The 26285-nt window shown below is 39.2% G+C and overlaps 2 protein-coding genes across 2 annotated transcripts in view; both read right to left on the bottom strand.

Annotated features, from left to right (window-relative positions):
* Positions 1-12925, bottom strand: part of cpamd8 (C3 and PZP like alpha-2-macroglobulin domain containing 8) — a 140491-nt gene extending 127566 nt beyond the window's left edge. Inside the window, exon 1 of the mRNA XM_062039551.1 lies at positions 12491-12925. Within this exon, the coding sequence (XP_061895535.1) occupies positions 12491-12573 (83 nt within the window). The 5' untranslated portion in view covers positions 12574-12925. The remainder of the gene's footprint in view (positions 1-12490) is intronic.
* Positions 12926-16309: 3384 nt separating this feature from the next.
* On the bottom strand, positions 16310-25156 carry sac3d1 (SAC3 domain containing 1). The gene is made up of 4 exons (XM_062038342.1): positions 25042-25156; positions 20723-21131; positions 20360-20642; positions 16310-17240 (listed from the first exon to the last, which is right to left on the bottom strand). Exons 1-4 carry the CDS (start codon positions 25068-25070, stop codon positions 16765-16767), a joined length of 1197 nt encoding a protein of 398 aa, XP_061894326.1. The 5' UTR covers positions 25071-25156; the 3' UTR covers positions 16310-16764.
* Positions 25157-26285: the final 1129 nt, after the last annotated feature.

Genomic DNA, 26285 nt, shown 5'->3' with positions numbered 1-26285 from the left:
CATACTAGCTTTGTTGGCATGGAAAATTACAACATTAATTGGAGACAGTTTGGCCGAGTCTGCTCTGAGTGCTGCTTGAGTGGTTGTTTACCTGCAAAGTATACATGACACCACAAGCAATAAAGGTATCAAAATATGGCACCATTTGATTTTAGGTGAATCGATACCTGGTAGTACAGATGTAATTCGGTCAATGCCTATAAAAGTATCAATCAATCAAAGTTTATTTATATAGCCCTAAATCACGAGTGTCTCAAAGGGCTGCACAAGCCACCGAATTTGGTACCCATCCCTTACCTTACCTCCAATTTCAAAACCAGGAATTGGTCTGTTTTAACATGTGGACACATTAACCAACTACAGAACTCTCTGTTTTTGTAATTTTCCATCCATCCATCCATTTTCTACCGCTTGTCCCTAATTGTTTGAAAAAATGTGAACACAATGAAATAGATTCTTCCTCTGGCATTAAATGACAATGTCCTTTTGGTCTATTCCTACCTCCAATATCAAAAACAGGAAGTGGCCTGCCGACTTACATCCAGACAGTCTGACAGACACAAATTTGGCCTTTACTCAATTTTGTTAGAGTAATAACTGTTGCTCTTTTGTCGTTTGACAACGAGGGGCGACTTCTCCCCCGAGGTTTTCTTCTTGTCCCTCACAGATACCAGTGCCCCGGAGAGAAGTATACTTCGGGCCTCAGAATATAAACAGTGGTATCCCGTCCAACTATTCCTTACCTCAAATGTCCAAACCAGCCTAACGTACAGACAGACGAACAGACACAAAAACAAGAACTTAGAGTTGTCTTTTTGCCATTTGGATCATGGAGAAAATATACCTTTCACCTCAGAAACGATAGAGTACCGTTCGTCTATTCCTTTCCTGTCACATCAAAAACAGAATATAGATTGCCAACTACGCAGTGTTTCCCATACATTAAAGGCCGACTGAAATGAAATGTTCTTATTTAAACGGGGATAGCAGGTCCATTCTATGTGTCATACTTGATCATTTCGCGATATTGCCATATTTTTGCTGAAAGGATTTAGTAGAGAACATCAACGATAAAGTTCGCAACTTTTGGTCGCTGATAAAAAAGCCATGCCTGTACCGGAAGTAGCATGACGTCACAGGTTGTGGAGCTCTTCACATCTGCACATTGTTTACAATCATGGCCACTAGCAGCGAGAGCGATTCGGACCGAGAAAGCGACGCTTACCCTATTAATTTGAGCGAGGATGAAAGATTTGTGGATGAGGAAAGTGAGAGTGAAGGATTAGAGGGCAGTGGAAGCGATTCAGATACGGAAGATGCTGTGAGAGGCGGGTGGGATCTGATATTCAGCTGGGAATGACTAAAACAGTAAATAAACACAAGACATATATATATACTCTATTAGCCACAACACAACCAGGCTTATATTTAATATGCCACAATTTAATCCGCATAACAAACACCTCCCCCCTCCCGTCCATATACGTAACCCACCAATACAACCACACAACACACTCAATCCCACAGCCCAAAGTACAGTTCACCTCCGTAAAGTTCATACAGCACATATATTTCCCCAAAGTTACGTACATGACATGCACATAGCGGCACGCACGTACGGGCCAGCGATCAAATGTTTGGAAGCCAAAGCTGCGCACTCACTGTAGCGCGTCTGCTATCCAACTCAAAGTCCTCCTGGTTGTGTTGCTGCAGCCGGCCGCTAATACACCGCTTCCCACCTACAGCTTTCTTCTTTGCTGTCTTCATTGTTCATTAAACAAATTGCAAAAGATTCACCAACACAGATGTCCAGAATACTGTGGAATTTTGCGATGAAAACAGACGACTTAATGGCTGGCCACAATGGTGTCCCAAAATGTCCGCACAATCCGTGACGTCACGCGCAAACGTCATCATACCGAGACGTTTTCAGCAGAATATTTCGCGGGAAATTTAAAATTGCACTTTACTAATCTAACCCGGCCGTATTGGCATGTGTTGCGATGTTAAGATTTCATCATTGATATATAAACTATCAGACTGCGTGGTCGGTAGTAGTGGGTTTCAGTAGGCCTTTAAATTACTTGTGGCGGGACGCCACGTTAAAATATGTATATATTTTTTTTAATTAAGATTTTGCAAGGTAACAATTCACTTTCCAGGTGATGTATGTGCTGCAATCTCCCACCAATCATGGTCCACAAAACATTGATGATGTTATTTGTTTTAAAATTAAAAGTTTGAGCAACAGTTTTCCATAGTTAGTCAGTACACAAAACAATGTTCAGAGAGTAGAAGACTGGCCCAGCAGTACGAAGTTAGCGGCCAATATTTGTTTCCACAGAGTTTGGTGAATATACCTTTATCTGTAAATGCATTTGTTGTTTTATGTCAATTTCATTTACTCAAAATCTTGTTTGTTATACATTTGTAGCGGTTTGAAAACGATTGCAATGCAAATTTTTGTTAGCCTGTTAGTGGGCTCATCCCTTGAATGTTAGCATTAAACCTAGTGGCTTAAGAGCCATCCTATATTTTTTATTGTTGCATTGCTTTTTTCAGTTTATACCATGCTGCACTGTTGATTTAACATGATTCCTACATGTACTGTATGTGCACTTCATGTGTATATTGATGTACACTCCTTTGTGTGCTTAGTTTTTCATTGTGGAGACTATCTTTAAATGACCTCAAGTTAAACGTTGTTTAATCTCTAAAGGACTGTTTACCTATTTGGCAAACTAAATATCAATATTCAGGGAGGGCATAACAATATATGTCAATAAACCAGGGGTATTCAAAAGTGCAACCTGTGTTACATGATTGTTGTAGTAAAATAAGCAGCACCAATTGAAAAATATAGGAGCACAATATAATGTAACAAGAACAATTTTGGAAAAAACTTAATTGCGATATTTCTCTCCAAAATTGTGAATGCAATTTGTATATTGTATATATATATATATATATATATATATATATATATATATATATATATATATATATATATATATATATATATAGGGCAGCACGGTGGCAGAGGGGTTAGTGCGTCTGCCTCACAATACAAAGGTCCTGGGTTCGATCCTGTGCTCGGGATCTTTCTGTGTGGAGTTTGCATGTTCTCCCCGTGACTGCGTGGGTTCCCTCCGGGTACTCCGGCTTCCTCCCACTTCCAAAGACATGCACCTGGGGATAGGTTGATTGGCAACACTAAATTGGCCCTAGTGTGTGAATGTGAGTGTGAATGTTGTCTGTCTATCTGTGTTGGCCCTGCGATGAGGTGGCGACTTGTCCAGGGTGTACCCCGCCTTCCGCCCGATTGTAGCTGAGATAGGCTCCAGCACCCCCCGCGACCCCAAAAGGGATAAGCGGTAGAAAATGGATGGATATATATATATATATATATATATATAAATCGGCAAGATAACAATTGAAAGAAGACATGTTACTTTAGACTGTCAATCAACATACTGTCTTAAGGTGCCACACATTAGAACTAGAGTACAATTTTTGGCTACTCTACCCAACTCTGCAGATTTGTCTCTTGTGTTTTAGATCCATTTATTGCCGTAGACTGCCTTATCCTTTTCAAAGCACACTGCAGAAACCGACATTGACAAGCACAAGAGCTGATGCTTGGCAGAGGTCTACGCTCAACTGAGTACCATTTTATATTCACATAAAATGAGCAATGGGGTCTAATACTGTAGGTCATGCATGAAAGAGTATTCTCATTTGAAATGTTGCTTTTCTAAAGTCCAAAAAGCATTTGTATTAGCTGCCTTTCCTTATGACGACCAGGGGAAAGTGGGGCTGTTGCACTGGGCCCCAAAGACAGGTGGAGCCCTGGGCTTTTGTAAAGATTAACAAATGTTTTTCGTTTCCGTTAAAAACAGATGTCATAAATGTTAATATAAACTTAATATAGCGGTGAGAGTTCAATAATAAGGTTGCTTGAATCAAATTAAGAATGTCTAACATTACCTACACAGCACACAGCCTATCAAAAATGCTAAATCGTTTGTTCAACCCGGATAGCAGCAAACCTAACATTGAACACGTCACTCAACACAGACGTCATAACGTCATCAAAGCTCACCTATAAGTAATCACACAGATCACCAGCATTTTGGATGACGCGATAGAAGTAAGGTTAGAATATAAAAAATCAATCTGTGGCAGCACAGGAGAAAGTTATGCGCAAGTTTCACTTTTACGTCTCATAACTGTGGTGCGTTCAAAGACCCTCCATTAAAGATAGATACAGAGCCGTAACTAGGTTTTAAAGACAGGGGGAGACTTAACCCCGAGAAGATGCACTTAAAATAATATAATAAAAATAATATAGGTGTAATATTACCATTGCTATTATCCACTGACTATAGTCATACGTCAATCAGCTAATATCTACTTTACACTCTGAAGTAGGGATGTAACAATATGAAAATGTCATATCATGGTTATTGTGAGCAAAATTATAATGGTTATCATTATTATCGCGGTATTGTTGAATTTGCTCAGAAAGTACTTATACACCATACTTGCCAACCTTGAGACCTCCAAATTCGGGAGATTGTGGTGGGCGGGGTCGGGTCGGGGGGCGCGGTCGGGGGGGCGGGCTTAAGGGGGGAGGAGTGTATTTATAGCTAGAATTCACTGAAATGTAAGTATTTCTTTATATATATATATATATATATATATATATATATATATATATATATATATATATATATATATATATATATATATGTGTATATATATATATATATATATATATATATATATATATATATATATATATATATATATATGTGTATTTTATTATATAAATATACATATAAATAAAATAAATACTTGAATTTCAATGTTCTTTTATTTACACATATACACACATAACACTACTCTCTACTCATTGTTGTATTTGAAAGTGCAATGCTTTGCAGCCAGTAGCACAGCCTTTGAAGGAGCATAGGTATGGGCAGTGTAATATTCTGGGTTGGAGTCAATAACCAGGTGAGGTGACGAAGTTACGTCTCTTTACATCATACTTCAGAACCGACTCCCACACTTGCCGTCAGGGTGCGCAATACAACGTAAACCGTTGGCCAACCAAAAAGTAACCACAGAACACAATACGGTATAGTGTTCTGTGGTTACTTTTTGGTTGGCCAAGCGGACGTGACGACAGGCTGTCCTCACTCAGGTCCGCACGGACCTGAAGGGGGCGTGCCTAAGTCCGTCTGGAAATCGGCAGAAATTCGGGAGAATGGTTGTCCCGGGAGGTTTTCGGGAGAGGCACTGAAATTCAGGAGTCTCCCGGAAAATTCGGGAGGGTTGGCAAGTATGTTATACACACACTAAAACGTTTTCACCAAGTTGTACTTTTTTTTAAATGTCTAATATAAATAGACACACAACATACTTTTTTGGCAAAAGAAGCATTAAATATTGTTCTGGCTTTTTAAGAGTCATAATACTATTTGAGTGTTTAAATATTGTTATATTCATCCATTTAGATTTCTAAAAGTTTTAAGTGTAAAGGATTGATAGAATATTATTGATTAAGGCAAATTGAGTGTTCACTTGGCCTCATTTCTAGTTTACTTGACATCGCCCGAGTTCACTTTCTGTTGTAGACATTTTGTCTGTGTTAATAAAGTTGTTAAAAAAAACACCTCCGTAAGTGTCGTATTTTTTTGAGTATACATCGATCATTTTGTCACTTTGTACTTAGACAGAAAGCACAACTTATAGGTTGAATGTACACAATGGACCATCTTAGTTAATCAGACAGCAATGTGTTTATGCAAGTTTATATAGAGGTATGCCATTTCTTAATGTATAAAAGACGTTAAAGAGTCTTGTATTCATATTAGCTTTAAGCTGGCTAACAAGCCAGCACTAGTCAGTCTGTGAGTTTATCAAAGTGTAGTTATCAATCACAATTTTTAGATAATTTCAATTTAAAACAGTAAAACTAACTGCCGGGAGTTTTATTGCGGTTGTCATTAATACCGTTTATCATTACATCTCCACTCTGAATTAAAGGAAAACCGGACAGATTTATAACCCTATTTGAAGGGGAACGGCATTTTTTTTTTAAATTTTGTCTATCGCTCACAATCATAATGAGAGACAAGAAACCAGATGTCTTTTTTTAATGTATTCAAACTTGTAAATAAAAGTCAACTTACAATGTAGTCAATGGGAGGTCCTCTATTCCGCCCATGAAGCCCTCTAAATAGCCATCCAAAAACCGCCAACATTACTCCATTTACATTTTCTGACTTGCTTATTAACCAAGTATTAGTTATATTTTTTATTATAAGCGCTAACACAGACAAACTATTTATAGCGACTCCGTGATCACAGAGAGATAACTAGTCTGTGCTGCTATATTGACATCAATGGCTGGTGAGCTGCTTTCTTGCTTCTGAGCTTGTGAAAGTTTATTCTGATCATAAATGTCTTACACCTTGAGAATAGACGGACAAGGAGATAATCTGACAAGTTGGTCAACGTTGGCATCCAATTTAGATCCGTAAATGGCGAGGATGCCTAGTTCAAGGATTATGAGTTAACCTAAACGAAAATATATCCACATCCCATGGGTCAGCATCCCAGTGACAGCAGACATCGTACAGTAAGTGATATTATTATGTTTGTTGACTTTCATGATCTCTGCAATGATTAGTAATCAGTGATGTTGTTGAAGGACAGTGTGAACAATGTGATGCATTTGTGAAATTAATGTGCCCCGTATGCTTAAAATGAGCAAAATACATAAATATAACAAGTTACTTTTGAATGTGCCTTTTACTACATTACATATATACTTACAGCTTGTATATAAAACATTGCTGTTTGGATGTTTTATTTAAGCGTTTTAAGGGGAGAAAAGATTGAGCAACTCCAATAGGCTCCATTGTAAACTGACTTTTGCTGGCATTTATTCACAACTTACAATGCATTAAAAAAAAAGAAAAACGTGTGCTTGGCTTATATAAGGATTGTGAATGACAGGCAAAATTAAAAAAAAAAAAAAAAAGGAGGTTCACTTTAAGTTAATAATGACAGGTTATCAGATTACTGTGTTTAAACTAATAATTATAATTATTATAATGATTATGGCCACATTATATATAATTTGTTGGCACTTTAAAAAAAACAAAAAAACAGGCGTGTTTGAATGAAATTAAACAATGGATGTCCGCTAACCTTTTGCAACTCACTGCTAAGAAAACGGAAATGCTGATTATCGGTCCTGCTAGACACGACACCTATTTAATAAAACCACCTTAACATTTGACGGCCAAACAATTACACAAGTCGACTTGGTAAAGAATCTGGGTATTATCTTCGACCAATTCTCTCATTTGAGTCCCACATTAAGAGTGTTACTAAAACAACCTTCTTTAATCTCTGTAATATTGCTAAAATCTGTTCCATTTTGTCCACCAGCGACGCTGATATCATTATTCATGCGTTCGTTTTTCAACCAAATCCATGCAAATAATTTGTTTTTATAACCCTGGAACGTACAAAGTGTGTGTGTGTGTATGTATGAGGCGGCGATGTTGGGTTTCGGGTGGGATGAGGGGGGGCCCTTTAGGAATCTTGTGTGTGGGGTATCAGAATTTGGCAAGGCAAGGCAACTTTATTTGTATAGCGCTTTTCATACACAAGGCAGACTCAAAGTGCTTCACAGACAACAAAGTGAAATGAAAGAAAATAAAAGCAACATTAAAATGCAGACAATAAAAATAAAAACAGTGCGGACATTAAAAGTTAAAAGATTTAGCTGAAAGCTAAGGTGAACATAAAAGTCTTCAGTCTAGTTTTAAAAATAATCAGAGTTGGGGAGAGTCTGACATCTTCAGGAAATTTATTCCAGCTATTTGTTGCATAGTGACTGAATGATGCTCTCCCTTGATTTGAGTTTACTCTGGGAACCGCTAACAGTTTGGTCTCAGAAGATCTTAGTGATCTACAGGGCTTATATAGTGGGAGCATATCAGTGATATACTTGGGCCCTAGACCATGTAGTGATTTATATGTGAGCAGGAGGATTTTGAAATCAATTCTCTGATGTACAGGGAGCCAATGTGAGGATTTAAGATTTGGTGTAATGTGCTCACATTTTTTGGTCTTTGTTAGAACTCTAGCAGCAGCGTTCTGAACAAGCTGTAGCTGCCTGACAGTTTTTTTGGGGAAGACCTGCAAGGAGACCATTACAATAGTCTAGCCTACTGGTAATAAAGGCATGTACAAGTTTTTCAAAGTCTTGAGCTGACATGAGCCCTCTAAGTCTTTTTACATTTTTGAGGTGATAGTAGGCCGATTTTGTTACTGATTTGATGTGACTGTCGAAATGTAAATCAGAATCTAAAATAACCCCAAGATTTCTGGCTTTATTTGAGGTTTTCAGGGACAGTGATTGACTGACGACTTTAAACCTTTCTTTTTTAGCACCAAAAACAATTATCTCAGTTTTATCTTCATTTAGTTGTAGGAAATGTTGGCACATCCAGTGTTTGACTTGCTCAATGCACTGGCACAGAAGATCTATGGGGCGATAGTCATTTGGTGATAGCGCTACATAGATTTGGGTGTCATCGGCATAGCAATGATGGTCAATGTTATTATTTTGCATGATTTGTCCTAGTGGGAGCATATAGATGTTAAATAAAGTCGGCCCCAAGATTGAACCTTGGGGGACTCCACACGTTACGTTGGTTGGTTCTGATACAAAGTCACCAATGGAAACAAAATAGTTCCTATCTTGTAGATATGACTTGAACCAGCTTAAAACTGTGCTTGAGATCCCCACCCAGTTTTCCAACCTGTCCAAAAGTATTGAGTGGTCGACAGTGTCAAATGCAGCACTGAGGTCCAAAAGCATTAATACTGAAGTTTTGCCAGAGTCTGTGTTTAGACGGATGTCATTTATAACTTTAAGAAGGGCCGTCTCTGTGCTATGAAGAGGTCGAAATCCTGACTGGAAGTTGTTGTGGCAGCCAGTAGAAGCCAAGAAGTGATTTAGTTGTTGGAGGACAACTTTCTCAATTATTTTACTTATGAATGGTAGATTTGAAATTGGTCTGTAGTTGTTGATAACAGAGGCATCTAGGCTCTGCTTTTTTAGAAGAGGTTTAATGACTGCAGTTTTAAAAGCCTTCGGGAAATTGCCCGATTGAATAGAATTATTAACTATTTGCAAGACGTCTGTTGATAGGCAGTCAAAAACATTCTTAAAGAAGTTGGTAGGTAAAACATCAAGGCAGCAGGTGGATGACTTTAGAGCTGTCACCGTTTCCACTAGAGTTTTAGAGTCTATGGGTGATCCAACTTTTTTACTTGAGATATTGATGGCGCGTCTGATGCCTTCAATTTTATCAGTATAAAAGAATGCAAACTCATTGCATTTCTGCGTGGAATGGAGTTCGGCTGGTATTTGTGTATTTGTATTTGGTGCTACGTCTCTGCGGAATACCATTAAAATTAGGAGTGAGCACACCAAGCCTGCATGCCTGAGAGAAGGATCAGGTGGTTGGTATTACAGCCAGAGGCAAGTGCAGTTCCTAAGAGTCATGAGAAAATCCTCAGTAATAACTGGACTCGTTTGATCTACACAGCTAGGATCAGGTGTTTAAATGTAATCACATGGCCTTCACCAAGTTGTTGTTGTTGTGTGTGTGTGTGTGTGTGTGTGTGTGTGTGTGTGTGTGTGTGTGTGTGTGTGTGTGTGTGTGTGTGTGTGTGTGTGTGTGTGTGTGTGTGTGTGTGTGTATGCGTGTGTTTTCTTGTATTTCTACCCTTCTTGAAACATCAACAAGGAAAAGTACCTTCCATATGAGGACCGGTGAACAAGTTAGGACCGAAATAATGGTCCCAATACGGAAAACCATTGCATCTAATAGAGAGCCAAATACTAGAGTCCGTGAACATTGCTCCAAAGTCAGGATTTTTTTGTTGATTTAATGTGCATACAAAAGTAAAGACTGACAGGAGCTAAGGCAGCAATATATGATAAAACAAGCTAAAGAAGGACTTCCCTATACATCCCCCCCAAAAAACGCCAGGTGAACAGCTGATTTTACAACTTCTGGTGCTGACGTTAGACAACCCGCGTCCCATATATGACCGTAGGATGAACAAATACACTACGGTACTAAGACTATAGTGGCCATTAACAGTTAGCTTCTACAGCTGGGTTGACCAAAGTGCGGCACAGGTGCCATCTGTGGTCCGTGACTTGTTTGTCATCGGCCTTAAGCACATTACAAAAAACAGAGGTCTCATTTGCACCCCTGGTGGTGAAATCTATCAAAATTAGGATGGTCCTAAAGAGGTGGGCATTTTTAACAAATACAATAATGTGTGCGTGTGTGTGTGTTCTTGTATTTCTACCCTTCTTGACACTTCAACAAGGAAAAGTACCTTCCATATGAGGACCGGTGAACAAGTTAGGGCCGAAATCACGGTCCCAAAAGGGAAAACCATTGCATCTAATAGAGAATGTCTCATTTGCACCCGTGGTGGTGAACTCTTATCAAAATTAGGGTGGTCCCAAAAAGGAGGGATTTTTCAAATTGACTGTGTGGCGGTTTTAAAAGTGCTCCCCCTCTGGTCAACATATGAAATAACAACTGAGTGTAAGAAATTGAAATGCGCCCACTTCGGCCAAAATGTATTTAAAAATATATATAAAATTCCGCCCCAATGCAGCTGAGATAGGCTCCAGCACTCCCCGCGACCCTGAAAGGGACAAGCGGTAGAAAATGGATGGATGGAAATAAATATGTATATAGAAACATACTGTAATAACGAAGTAAATAATGAAGATTAAAAACCAATTACAAGCTAAACAAAAAAAAAGAACTAAAAGCAGTGTTTTTCTCAATGTGTTGACTTTTTTCTTATAAAATTGAGAACAATTTCTTGTATTCTGTTTCTGTAATATTGCAATATTTTCTTTTAAAATTATTACTTTATTATGTAAAATTATTACTTTTTTAAGCAAAATGGTGACATTTGTCAGATAAAAATCCGACTTGTATCACAATATTGCCAATTTTTGTGTTTTTATATAATAGACATTTTTTGAGTAAAATTCCGATTATTGTTATAGTATTGCCAACATTTTAAAGTTTTCTTATACAATTGGGACTTTTGTCGAGTAAAATTACAACTCTTTTCATAAAATTGCCAAAATGTTAAGCTTTTCTTGTAGAATTGCGACTATTATTGAGTTAAATTCCACCTTTAATCATAATATTGCACAAATGTTCAGTTTTTCTTGTAAAATTTTGACTTGCGTTGAGTAAAATTACAACTTTTATTTGTTAAGCATTTAAGTGCCATCTTAAAACTCATTTGTATACTCTAGCCTTTAACTATACCCCCCTTTTAGACCAGTTGATCTGCCGTCTCTGTTCTGCCCTGTCCCCCTCTCCTTCGTGGAGAGGGGGGTCACAGATTAGTTGACCACAGATGATTCGCTAGCTGTTCAAAGTCGGGACCCGGGGTGGACCACTCTGAGTGGTCCACCCCAGGTTAGGGTTAGGGTTAGGGTTAGGAACCACTCATCTGTGCATCAGTTGGGGACGTCTCTGCACTGCTGACCTGTCTCCACTCAAGATGATCCCCTGCTGCCCCCACTATGGACTGGACTCTCACACTATTAACTAGATCCACTCGACGTCCATCGCACCGGTCGCCCAGGGCGGGGGTCCCCAGATTGGGGACAGCGTGGCGCGGTTGGAAGAGTGGCTGTGCCAGCAACCTGAGGGTTCCTGGTTCAATCCCCAGTTTCTACCAACCTCGTCACGTCCGTTGTGTCCTTGAGCAAAACACTTCACCCTTGCTCCTGATGGGTCGTGGTTAGCGCCTTGCATGGCAGCTCCCGCCATCAGTGTGTGAATGTGTGTGTGAGTGGGTGAATGTGGAAATAGTGTCAAAGCGCTTTGAGTACCTTGAAGGTAGAAAAGCGCTATACAAGTATAACCCATCTGCGGTCCCCTCCAAGGTTTCTCATTGTAGCCCAGTGGGTTGAGTTTTTCCTTGCCCTGATGTGGGATCTGGGCCGAGAATGTCGTTGTGGCTTGTGCAGCCCTTTGAGACACTTGTGATTTAGGGATTTATAAATAAACTTTGATTGATTGATTGATGATTATAATACTAGAGGTAGGCATTTTTCAGAGGTCTCAAGAAGGTAACAAATACAAGAATGTGTGTGTGTGTTTTGAAATCCACATGTTTTTCCACTTTGAGGCTGAGTTAAAAGTCTGTTTGTTGGAAAGAAGCAACATCTGAAGATCCCAACATCCATGTAGCAATAAGTGGCAATCTATTAAAGCCATGCATGTTTTAAACAAACTTAATTGCCTTTTTTTTGTTTGTTATGCAAAACATTGCAAAAGAGCATTTTCAATATCACATGTTTAAGAACTTTAAATTCAGAGTAAACAGAAGCAGAGTTACTTACGCCTTGTCTTGTGCATGACTTGTGTTCATGTTGCACAGGAACAAAGTCCACCAAAAGCTTAAAGCTGTCAGGAACTGCAGCATTTTCTGCCCACGAAATATCCTGCGTGTGCAAAAAGAAAGGGATCCTCGTCCTGGTGTCCTGTAAGTGAAATTGAGTTTTTAGAGCCCTCTTCAGTCTATGAAGTGTTCGTCATCAGTCCTCTCCCATGTGTCTCCTTCTTCTCTTCTTCTCCCGCCCCGGCTCCTTTCTCTCATATTTCACCATTACAAATTGTTCAAAGCGTCCTCCCACTTCGCCGTGCGATCAAGAAAAAAAAAAAAAAAAGGTTTAGCATTAAGGTCCACGCTGGTAGCGATGTTGTTTTTGGACGGATAGAGAAGGGGGAAAAAAGCCCGGGCTGAGGTCGCTCAAGCTCGGCTCTTCTCGGCTTGACTGCCCGGAACTGACTGACTGGCTGGAGCTTGGTCGGTTTACTTTAACATGCACTTTTTTTTTTTTTTTTAACACCTTCCCATTGTTTTGGTAGTGTAATATAGCGACATGATGACAGTGATGACGGTGTAAATTTAACTATTTTACAAAAAAAAAATACACTTAAAGTAGAAATGTGCTCGCGAGTTTTATTTATTCGTTGGTTAGTTGAGGATTACAAGGACGGTTCTCTGCTGACCCCAAGTGGCCAGAGGACGATAGTGCAATTCTTAGAGCAGGGGTCGGCAACCCAAAATGTTGAAAGAGCCATATTGTACCAAAAATACAACCAAAAAAAATCTGTCTGGATCTGCAAAAAAATGTAAAGCCTGATACACTATATCCCCAAAAGTATTTGGCCACCCATCCAAATGTCCGGGGTCTCCGTTGTGAAGTGAAGTGAATTACATTTATATAGCGCTTTTTCTCAAGTGACTCAAAGCGCTTTACATAGTGAAACCCAATATCTAAGTTACATTCAAACCAGTGTGGGTGGCACTGGGAGCAGGTGGGTAAAGTGTCTTGCCCAAGGACACAACGGCAGTGACTAGGATGGCGGAAGCGGGGATCGAACCTGCAACCCTCAAGTTGCTGGCACGGCCGCTCTACCAACCGAGCTATACCGCTCCCGTTGTGGTATTTTACACTTCATATTGCGCCACACATCTTCAATGGGAGACAGGTCTGGACTACAGGCAGGCCAGTCTAGTACCCACACTCTTTTACTATGAAGCCCCACTGTTGTAACACGTGGCTTGGCATCGTCTTGCTGAAATAAGCTGGGGCGTCCACGATAACATTGCTTGGATGACAACATATGTTGCTCCAAAACCTGTATGTACCTTTCAGCATTAATGGTGCCTTCACAGATGTGTAAGTTATCCATGCCTTGGACACTAATACACCCCCATACCATCACAGATACTGTATTTTCAACTTTGCACCTATAACAATTCGGATGGTTCTTTTGCTCTTTGTTCTACAAGACACAACGTCCACAATTTCCAAAAACAATTTGAAATGTTCACTCATCAGACCACAGAACACTTTTCCACTTTGTATCAGTCCATCTTAGATGAGCTCGGGCCCATCAAAGCCGGCGGCGTTTCTGGGTGTTGTTGATAAGTGGCTTTGGCTTTGCACAGTTGAATTTTAACTTGGTCTTACAGATGTAGAAACGAACTGTAGTTACTGACAGTGGTTTTCTGAAGTGTTCCTGAGTCCATGTGGTGATATCCTTTACACACTGTCGCTTTTCTGATGCAGTACCGCCTGAGGGATTAAAGGTCACGGGGCTTAGCCGCTTACGTGCAGTGATTTCTCCAGATTCTCTGAACCTTTTGATGATATTACGGACCGTATGTGGTGAAATCTCTAAATTCCTTGCAATAGCTTGTTGACAAATGTTGTTCTTAAACTGCTCGACCATTTGCTCACGCATTTGTTCACAAAGTGGTGACCCTCACCCCATCCTTGTTTGTGATTGACTGAGCATTTCATGGAATCAACTTTTATACCCAATCATCAATCAATCAATCAATCAATGTTTATTTATATAGCCCTAAATCACAAGTGTCTCAAAGGGCTGTACAAGCCACAACGACATCCTCGGTACAGAGCCCACATACAATCATGGCACCCACCTGTTCCCAATTAGCCTGTTCACCTGTGGGTTGTTCCAAATAAGTGTTTGATGAGCATTCCTCAACTCTCTGTCTTTTTTGCCACTTGTGCCAACATGTTGCAGGCATCAAACTCCAAATGAGCTAATATTTGCAAAAAATAACAAAGTTTACTAGTTTGAACGTTAAGTATCTCGTCTTTGCAGTCTATTCAGTTAAATATAGGTTGAAAAGGATTTGCAAATCATTGTATTCTGTTTTTATTTACGATTTACACAACGTGCCAACTTCACTGGTTTCGGGTTTAAAAATTAAAATCAATATTTTCAAGGACAAGCAAACATAAAGGTAACCAAGAGATGAGACAAAATTTGGATGATAGTAAATTGTTATTTTTGTATCTTGCAGCGGATTTATGACACAGGTCAAAACTGACCGGTTAAGAATTGAGGCGCTAACAGATAGTTAGGAGGAAGGTTCCCAGCAAGCACAAGTTGATGATCCATGTTTTTTAAAACTGACTTTAAAACTACCTTGCAAAATAGTTGTCTTTGTAAATCGAGACGATGTTGATGTCTAACGCTGGATCCACGTTGTTGGTTTCAAAAGTCAAATCAATGTCACAACCCGACATTGAATAAACATAAAAAAGCATGTTGTTTCAACATTGCATTTGTGTTGTACAATATTGGTTGGAAAATGATCAAAATTGGTCAAATCAATGTCAGAACCCAAGATTGATTAAACGTTATCAAAAAGCATGTTGTTCCAATGTTAGTTAGGTTTGAGTTGCGTCAGGACCTAATTCAACAAGTTCTCAACGTTGTTTTGATGTCATGTGCCTGCTGGGTTAATCTAACTTGACATTAATTCGATGTATATTTTTTAACAAAAACAAATTTATGGGAAAAGAATGTTCAATGATGGCAAATAAATTGTTCAATGATTTACATTTTTGATCTAAAATGACAAATTCAACATTATAAAAACAAAGTTTTACATTTTCCTGGAACATTGTGCACCACACAATAAAGTGAGAGGCATACGTTTGCAGTCCAATCTCATTTTACATGGGCTTCTTCTCACACACATCATTGGCCTATTGAGAGAGGGGTGTGTAAGCAAACTTTTCAAAGTGCATTGTATTGCAGTAGTCAGATTAGGGCTGCAACTAACAACTAATTTGATAATCGATTAATTTGTCGATTATTACTTCGATTAATAATCAGGAAAAGGAGAAACTACATTTCTATCCTTTCCAGTATTTTATTGGGAAAAAAACAGTGTACAGGCACCATACTTATTTTGATTATTGTTTCTCAGCTGTTTGTAAATGTTGCAGTTTATAAATAAAGTTTTATTAAAAAAAATAAAAAATAAATTAAAAAAGTAGCCTCTGCGCATGCGCATAGCATAGATCCAACGAATCGATGACTAAATTAATCACCAACTATTTTTATAATCGATTTTAATCGATTTAATCAAATAGTTGTTGCAGCCCTAAGTCAGATACTGTAAAAAAAATTCATTGTAAATTTGCAGTAAATTACTGGCTAATATGCATTACTTTTTACATTTACAGTAATTTACTGTTTAGTTTAATGCTGTGAAACGAGAGTACTGTCATTTTTACAGTAATGTGTTGTAAAGTTACAGTACATTTTAATGACAGTATTTCACTGTGAAATAATACTGTTAAATGCAGTGAAATCCTGGTAAAAAAAAAGTTCACAATGTAGTCATAGAGAACGGCACAATTATGAACTAATACAGCATTAATCTTTATCTTAGATGTGAGTCAATTTGCTGTGCATTCACACTTTCCACCTTTAGTCTCAAATTGGGTCTCAAAAGGATTTATTGAAAAACGTACTACTCTTCACTTCCATTGCACAAATAAGAACACGGATGCACCAACAAACATACTCCAGCAGGTATACATTCCCTTAAGGCTAAAAATACAATTTATATTAAACGGTGCTGTAAAACATTTCTCCCTCTACCATTTACAAAAGTAATTGTTTGTTATGGTTGTAGGTAACAGTGGTGCAGACAATCTGTATGCCATTATTCTGAGATGGTTTGCTAAAAACATTTTAGAACGCTCTCAGTATGATGTCCAAACTATTGTAACTTCAGTCACTTGTAAAATGCATGTGTACCTGAGCAGGAAGTACTTCATTTCAGTGGAGTACAGCCATGAACAATATTTCCAATGGTGACGTCCTTCAGTTTCTTCTCCAAAACATTGTGAAAAAGAGGACAGCTTAGTTTTTCCTGTTCCGGCTCAGAGAAAGCAGCCTTGGAGAACGCCACCTGATTCTCCTGATTGACCTCCACCCCGTATGTCTGACAGAGAACTGTGGCGAGAGAATTGTCCAAAAATAGGAGCTTGGACAGAATATCAAGTGGGAAGCGACAGTTCCTGCTGTTGTAGCCGTGGCTGTAAATCAGCAGTAGGTCTTTACGGCTCGCCATCAGGTGACGGTGCAGAGCGCAGCCCTGCAGGAAGGTGAGCCTGCTGGCCAATCGCAGCAGACGCACGGGGTTCCGCTCCAGAAAGGCCCGGTTGATGGAGAGCGCGAGCGCGACGGCGGGGGAGCGGCGGAGCTGTGTTGGGAGCTTCATGATGTGCTGCGCGGCCTGGAATGAACCTTATGGTGAAGGATGACACATTGTGTTTATTACAACTGCCTCTCTGGGCACACACACAATGGGACCTCTCAAGACGTACATTTTAAAGTCCAGCTGTAATTCTCTGGTTCAATAAATTACCAAAGCTTTTCCGGACTATAAGGCGCACTTAAAATCCCCCCCCCCGAAACTCAACAGTGCACCTTATAAACCTAATGTACAGAATAATTCTGGTTTTGCTTACCGACCTCGAATCAATTTTATTTGGTACATGGTGTAATGATAAGTGTGATCAGTAGATGGAAGTCAAGCATAAGAGATACGTGTAGACTACACTATGATGGTAATATGACTCAAGTAAACTACACCAACATTTTATATGTTCCAGTGAAAATATAGAACATTACACACGGCGCTCAAAAATCCATCAAAATGTTTTAGTACGACTTTGGTAACCTATGAAGCCGCACCGCTGGATGAATTGTCAGCACATTAAACATACAAGTATTATTATGGTGTGTGTATATGGTAAGACATTATCTGGCGTTTTGTTTCGCAATATTATGCAAAAGCAACTTTTCTTACATTCTGGTACCTGCTGATCTAAAGTACCTATGATTGTCACACACACACTAAGTGTGGTGAGATTATCCTCTGCATTTGACCCATCACCCTCACCCCCTGGAGGTGAGGGGAGTAGTGAGCAGCAGCGGTGGCCACGCCCGGGAATCATTTTGGTGATTTAACCCCCAATTCCAACCCTTGATGCTGACTGCCAAGCAGGGAGGTCTGTATTTGGGATCTGCATAAATCCTGAAAAATTGTGAGTCTGTGCCGACACCGTAGTCGACAAGCTTCTTCTTTTTCTCTATCTTCTTGTTATGGGACATTCATCCTCCGCTGTTGTTGTTTCTAATATAAAGTAGTGTAAAGTTCTTACTTATATCTGTCAGTAAACTCGCCATGAAAGCGCTAAAACATACCGGTCTAGTGAGTTTAAATTATTCACCCAACGAACTTTAGTTATTAGAGAGTTCCGGTCGGACGGTTTTTCACGGGACACGTTTGTTGTTGTTTCAGGATGAGGAGATGCTGCTCCGTTATTGATTTAAGTAAAGTCTGAATGTCATTAAAACAGTTAGCGCCATCTTTTGACACTTCTTCCACTCCCGTCCTTGCACGCTACACCACTACAACAAAGATGACGGGGAGAAGACGCTGCTGAAGGTGAGCCACGTAAATAAGACCGCCCACAAAACGGTGCATCCTGAAGCGACTGACAGAAAGCGGCTTGAAGATGATCTGTAAAACATAATCTATGCAACATTTTGACCAAAGAACCACCATTACATGTTATGTAGACCACAAGGAAGTGTTTTCCATTTAGAAAAAAATAATAATAATATGACCCCTTAAATGCGCCCTATCAATCAATCAATCAATCAATCAATCAATCAATCAATCAATCAATCAATCAATCAATCAATCAATGTTTATTTATATAGCCCTAAATCACAAGTGTCTCAAAGGGCTGCACAAGCCACAACAACATCAGCGGTACAGAGCCAACATAAGGGCAAGGAAAAACTCACAACCCCAATGGGATGTCGATGTGAAGGACTATGAGAAACCTTGGAGAGGACCGCATATGTGGGTGTCCCCCCCCCCCCCCCTCTAAGGTAGACCGGATGCAATGGACGTCGAGTGGGTCTGACATAATATTGTGAAAGTCCAGTCCATAGTAGATCTAACATAATAGTTGCACCGACTTTTGTATGAAAATAAACCTGACTAGACCCGCTCATCGGCAGTGCGCCATATGGTCCGGAAAATACGGTACTACTAAAAGAGAAGTTGTCTAGTATGTTCACTATCCTATTTAATTTGATTGAATTGTTCTTTGAGTGCAATAAGAAACATATGTTTAATGTATCATAAGATTTTAGTTAAATAAAGCCAATAATGACATTTTTTGTGGTCCCCTTTATTTTGAGAAGTATCAAAATTAGAGATGTCCGATAATATCAGACTGCCGATATTATCGGCCGATAAATGCTTTAAAATGTAATATCGGAAATTATCGGTATCGGTTTCTAAAAGTAAAATGTATGACTTTTTAAAACGCCGCTGCACGGAGTGATACACGGACGTAGGGAGAAGTACAGAGCGCCAATAAACCTTAAAGGCACTGCCTTTGCATGCCGGCCCAATCACATAATACCTACGGCTTTTCACACACACAAGTGAATGCAAAGCATACTTGGTCAACAGCTATACAGGTCACACTGAGGGTCGCCGTATAAACAACTTTAACACTGTTACAAATATGCGCCACACTGTGAACCCACACCAAACAAGAATGACAAACATTTCGGGAGAACATCCGCACCGTAACACAACATAAACACAACAGAACAAATACCAAGAACCCCTTGCAGCACTAACTCTTCCAGGACGCTACAATATACACCCCCTGCTACTCCCCCTCCCCACCTCAAAGCCGCCCACCCCCCTCCCCCAACCCCGCCCACTTCAACCTCCTCATGCTCTCTCAGGGAGAGCATGTCCCAAATTCCAAGCTGCTGTTTTGAGGCATGTTAAAAAAAATAATGCACTTTGTGACTTCAATAATAAATATGGCAGTGCCATGTTGGCATTTTTTTTCCACAACTTGAGTTGATTTATTTTGGAAAACCTTGTTACATTGTTTAAAGCATCACAACAAAATTAGGCATAATAATGTGTTAATTCCACGACTGTATATATCGGTATCGGTTGATATCGGAATCTGTAATTAAGAGTTGGACAATATCGGAATATCGGCAAAAAAGCCATTATCGGACATCTCTAATCAAAATACATGTTGGTACCGGTACCAAAACACTGGTATAGGCAACCCTGTATGTAATGTCCCTAGAGTGTTAAGCTTTATTTTACTGGAGTTAACTTCTACTTTTATTATATGACATTTAGGAACGTTAAAATGTTACTTATCTTGAGAGGTATTATTAATATTGAATATATTTATTATTGTTGTAGTTACAGCTATGTACAGCTCTTGTGTTGGAGGTTATTAGATTGTGCATGTGTACCAAATCAAAAACCTCAATATGTTAAATATAAAAACTGCACAACCCACCTAAGTTATACAGCAAACTGAGAGCGTGGAATTCTTCTTGTTTGGCATGATGTGCTGTTCCTTGTGCGTAGCAGTCCAGCAGCCAGCTCAAGTTCTCCTGGAGGTGTGTGTCGTTGATACGCGGGTCGTAAAGTCGTAGAGGCTCACCACAAAGCCGGTAGGAGGCGTAGATGAGAAAGCGTACAGTCCGCTCTAAAATGGCAGCGCACTCCGGCCCGTGCACCCTTTGGATGATCATGTCCTGCTTGATGCTGCGCAGGCGGTCAAACACAAAGCTATACACCTGTTATACAATGTAAAAATGTTCAGTTAGTGTTTGTAGAATAATATCATGTTATTGGATGACTATGAACAGGTACTAGCCTCAGTCCAAGGACACAGATGTGGATCAGCAGCAACCTCATCGATGAGGTAACACACAGTTTTTAGCAACACAGCTGGAGGTCTGAGGTCAGCGGTGTTAGTGGCATCTTTCCCTGCCGCCGGTCTCGTGTACTCCTTAACTGCGCGCAGGGGGTCAACCCGGGGTCGCCGGTCTTTCTCCGTGCCCGCCAGCATCTCGAAACGGTGCAGACGGTTCTGGGTCTCCCGCTTTTGCAGTTCCACAGCAGGACACATAGTCTGACAGATTCCTTTTGGTGTCGTTCCCTCTCCATGATACTCTGGCTTGACGTCTTCCTCCACTTGTCTTGTGACAAATTTACCTCGGCCTCGTCCTCGACCAGGGTTCCGCCGTCTTTTATCTCCTCCTCCTGGTGCATCCTTCCTAGGGCTATCGCGAGAGACACGTAATCGATATCAACAAAAAACGCATTTGATAAAACGCTCAATATACAGTATATAGGTTTTTCTTTGTTAGTCGGAAGAAACTGGAAAGAATGAAGCATGGTTATATACTGTAATATTGTACATGGTAATTGGGAATTGTTATACATTATATAGTAATATAATATAATAATATATCAGTATATATTATATAATGTATATATAATATGTAAATATTACATATACCGTATTTTTCGGATTATAAGTCGCAGTTTTTTTTCATAGTTTGGCCGGGGGTGCGACTTATACTCAGGAGCGACTTATGTATGAAATTATTAACACAATATCAAATAATATTATTTATCTCATTCACATAAGAGACTAGGCGTATATCAGCAATCGTCACACACACACGTCAACCAATAACAATTCGGCGGGGGCGGGTCATGGCAGAAGTGCATTGTGGAAAAAAAAGATGCTACCTGCTACTACTTCCGTACCTATGAAAATTGATCATTTCAACATTGGCGGTAACTTATAAAAACTGAGAAGGGCTGAACAAAAATGACACCGAAAAGGAAATCATATACTGCAGGTTACAAGCTGTAAGTAGTGAAATATGCAGCAGAAAACGGCAATCGAGCAGCATAAAGAAAGTTTGGAGTAAGCGAGAAACTTGTAAGTAAACGTATAGCATGTTCTATATGTTATAGTTATTTGAATGACTCTTACCATAATATGTTACGTTAACATACGAGGCACGTTCTCAGTTGGTTATTTATGCGTCATATAACGTACACTTATTCAGCCTGTTGTTCACTATTCTTTATTTATTTTAAATTGCCTTTCAAATGTCTATTCTTGGTGTTGGATTTTATCAAATAAATTTCCCCCAAAAATGCGACTTATATAAGTCGCACATATATAGTGCGACTTATATATGTTTTTTTCCTTCTTTATTATGCATTTTCGGCCGGTGCGACTTATACTCCGGAGCGATTTATAATCCGAAAAATACGGTATGTTATATTTCATATTGGGACGGCGTGGCGAAGTTGGTAGAGTGGCTGTCCCAGCAATCGGAGTGTTGCTGGTTACTGGGGTTCAATTCCCACCTTCTACCTTCCTAGTCACGTCCGTTGTGTCCTTGGGCAAGACACTTCACCCTTTGCCTCTGATGGCTGCTGGTTAGCGCCTTGCATGGCAGCTCCCGCCATCAGTGTGTGAATGTGTGTGTGAATGGGTAAATGTGGAAATACTGTCAAAGCGCTTTGAGTACCTTGAAGGTAGAAAAGCGCTATACAAGTATAACCCATTTATATTGCTTGTATGGTAAATTTTTAGTCTACTTCATACACCTTTTGTTTTCGCCCTCTTTTTGTGCATTATCCTTTCCATCCTTTGTAACCGAGGTACTATGTGTAACAATTTCCCTTGTGGATCATTAAAGTTTGTCTATGTCTAAGTCTATGGTTGGTTGCATAAAGAAAGGCACTCATGGTCTGTTATCTAGCAAAACAAGAAGTGATCGGTGAACAATGGGAGGGACACGTTAAACAGCCACTCGCGTAACAGTATCATTTATCAAGTTTGGTTGTCCCATATTGCTGTCACACTGTTGATTATCTGCATTGGGTGAGAAGGGGAATTAAAAATTAGTGCTGCAGAAAGCGAATAAATTGTCGATAAAACAGGAAGTGTCACACCAACAACAAGTGTTCACAAAGTACACACAACAATAATTATGATGAACATCTTGAACCCTTTTTTAATTTTTTATTAGATAAATATTATTTATGTGTTTAATATTTGTTTACTTACTATGGTATATTATTTATGTATTATTTATTCACTGTTCTGTTACAGAGAACAAAGAAATGCGATAAAATTGCTATGGTATGAAAAGGGGTAGGATTAAATAAACTCAGCTTCTTCCTACTCGTTTTCGGACGTGCTGTAATGAAACAACTGGAAATATGTGATGCATTACATTGTATCGTATGCATGTTTCAAATAAACTGAAACTGAACTGAACAGTATGGCAGTTTTATTCTCTCTAAAAAGGCTCAAAAAAAGTATACTTACTAATTAATAACATTTTTTTTTTAAACGTCCATCCATCCATCCATTTTACAATATAATTACAACATTTTATGTACATATTTATATACAGATTTGAACAATAAGTTATTCACTGAAATATATTTATTAATTGTGGTTCTTACAAAAAATATATCTTATAAAATATAAAAGCTAAAATGTCTCTTAAAGCTCTGCCCCTTTAGTTAGTGCATACTAAATAATTTAACTTTAGCCTACTACTACAACCATATTATTTACCAGCAACATAAAGTGAAACAGAGGCAGAGGTGTCCTGCCACAGTCAGTAAGAAATAAACAGAAAACAGTAGTGGTCAAATACAAATAAGGCAACAAGAGAAGTATCCTCACTTCTCTTTTGTAGAGTAAATCTGAACAGCCTATATGGGCATCTATATCAACTATATGATTTGCCTGAGAAGCTGGACAGGACAAAAAAAATAAAAATTAAAAATAAATAAAAAAATCTATTTGTGGCGGACGTAATTCTTTCGTGGCGGGCCTCCACAAATAAATGAATGTGTGGGAAACACTGCAGTGAGCGGCCGAGAGCAGGGGGAAAGAGGGGATACGGACGTGACTGAAAAGTCACGTTCTGCGGGGGAAAGACTTGGATAAAACCTATGTGCATTAAAAACTTTGTTAAAAACTGCACGCTTGGCTCTTGTGCCGTGTCTACAGTGGAACTGCTAGGAAGCAACTTCCACAGTTATATTTCTCCTCTTTTGTTGAGAAGAACTGTTGTACATTATTGGGTAGCAGGTTATAGTTTGCTTTGTACATAATATTAGCTGTTTGCAAATGCACCAAATCTGTGAATTTAAATAATTGTGATTTAATAAATAAAGCGTTTGTATGTTCTATATATCCAACTTTATGTATTATTCTAATTGATCTTTTTTGTAACTCAGTTAGTGAATGAAATGCACATTTGTAGTTGTTTCCCATATTTCTGCACAATAACTCATATATGGTAACACTAGTGAGCAGTAGAGAATATTAACTGATTTTTGGTCTAGAACATATTTTGCTTCATTCATTATTGACGTGTTTCTGGATACTTTATGTTGTATATTTTCCTTGGTTGTGTTGAAATTTCCTTTCCTTTCTGCCTTGATGGCGAAGGGGATTAAAATCAGAGTAAGGCCCTTATTTTCTGTATCATTTTCTTTGACAGAAATATTTTAATTCTAGCTTTGTGCAACCACGTTCGATGGATTTATGTCAAATGGATTAAGAATGTGAGTGTGAATGTTGTCTGTCTATCTGTGTTGGCCCTGTGATGAGGTGGCGACTTGTCCAGGGTGTACCCCGCCTTCCGCCCCAATGCAGCTGAGATAGGCTCCCGCAACCCCGCGACCCCAATAGGGACAAGCGGTAGAAATGGATGGATGGAGGGGTACTCAAAGTGCTTTGACATTATTTCCACATTCACGCACTGATGGCGGGAGATGCCATGCGAGACCCTAACCACGACCCATCAGGAGCAAGGGTGAAGTGTCTTGCTCAACTGACATTGGCTGAAGCTGGGGATCGAACCAGGAACTCTCCAGTTGCTGGCCCTACCACACGAGCCACGCCGTCCCCATTCACACCTTTGCTATTAAACAACGAGTACCTTCGCCTTATTTACTGTTTATTTGACCAACAATTAGCTGGCAAATAAACAAAAAAGCTAGTCATGTTGTATTGCCAGAATGTCAATTATTCGACGTCACAATGCATACGAACACAAAACAATAAAGTCTGCTTATGTAAATAAGACAGTTAGTTGGTATTAAAAACGTAAATGAGTGACAATATAAGTGTAAACTTACGTGCTACGAGAAGGACGCTGGCAGTTCATCAGTACTACACTCTTCTTCTTCTATGCGGTTTACAGGCGTGTGGCCATCATTTTAAGCGTACACTGCCCCCTATCGGGAAAGAGTGTCATATCACCTCACTCGACGTAATGATACTTAACACTCCATAATTTGAGAAAATTGTGAGAAAAAAAAACATGTTTCACCTCCCCAGTGTTAATAAATGAGAAAGATTTTGACATTACAAAGACAATGAGCTGTTAAGGCAGGGGTGTCAAAATAATTTTAGATCAGGGGGCCACATGGAGAAAAATCTACCTAAGTGGGCCGGACTGGTAAAATCACGGCACGATAACTTAAAAATAAAGACAAAATCAGATTGTTTTCTTTGTTTAAAAATAGAACAAGCACATTCTGAAATTGTACACATATTGTTGGTTTTTTACACTTACATGTTGCGGTTAATAGTATTCTATAAATTATGATGTAATGTTCATCAGTCAACTCATTGGTGCTAATTTTCAATCTATCAAGATAAAAAAATTATATCAAAATCAAATTAGAGGACGTTATTTATGTAGTTTGATCATTTTCCTCGACTGGTGCACTAACATCATGTGGTTTATTTTCTACATATGTAGCATCATGTACAAAGAATTGCTATTTCAACATCCAATGGACACATTTAGAACAGCTGTTTCTTTCATTCAAAAATTTCAGGTTAATTTTTATACTTAGCAAACTCATCCCGCGGGCCAGGGAAAACCTGTTTGCGGGCCAGGGAAAACCTGTTCACGGGCCTGTACCTTTGACACCCGAGTTAAGGTATTGTTTTGTGGTATGCAGTGCAACACTACATTCTATCACGATAGTTTCAATTGGGCCTTTGCAGCATTATTTTGTGTTATCCCAAATTGATAGTATTTTCGAGGGCCTTAAAGGAGAACTGCACTTTTCTTTTTTTTAATCTTTCATTCACAATCCTTATAAAAGGAAAATAACGCATATGCCAGTTTACGTAAAACCAGATTTGCACAGGGCTGAGAGGGCCATCTCGGTGCTGCTAGCAGCTTTAATTGTTTATCGCAGGGGTGTCAAACTCATTTTAACTCAGGGGCCACATGGAGGAAAATCTGTGCACACGCGGGGCGGACTATTACAATCATGGCATTAAAACTAAAAAATAAAAACAACTTCAGATTGTTTTCTTTGTCTTACTTTGGCCAAAAATAGAACAAACACATTCTGAAAATATT

The sequence above is a fragment of the Entelurus aequoreus genome, linkage group LG27 (assembly GCF_033978785.1).
Source record: "Entelurus aequoreus isolate RoL-2023_Sb linkage group LG27, RoL_Eaeq_v1.1, whole genome shotgun sequence".
Taxonomy (NCBI): Eukaryota; Metazoa; Chordata; class Actinopteri; order Syngnathiformes; family Syngnathidae; genus Entelurus; species Entelurus aequoreus.
This window is presented reverse-complemented; position numbering and strand designations above follow the sequence as displayed.

Excerpts from the sequence above, each read along its gene's own strand:
- sac3d1 (XM_062038342.1), bottom strand. The coding sequence starts at position 25,070 with ATGAACTGCCAGCGTCCTTCTCGTAGCAC. Across the intron at positions 20,643-20,722 it reads ATCTGTGTCCTTGGACTGAG|GTGTATAGCTTTGTGTTTGA; the intron begins GCTAGTACCTGT and ends ATTGTATAACAG. Across the intron at positions 17,241-20,359 it reads CAGTTTGCTGTATAACTTAG|GTTCATTCCAGGCCGCGCAG; the intron begins GTGGGTTGTGCA and ends CTTCACCATAAG.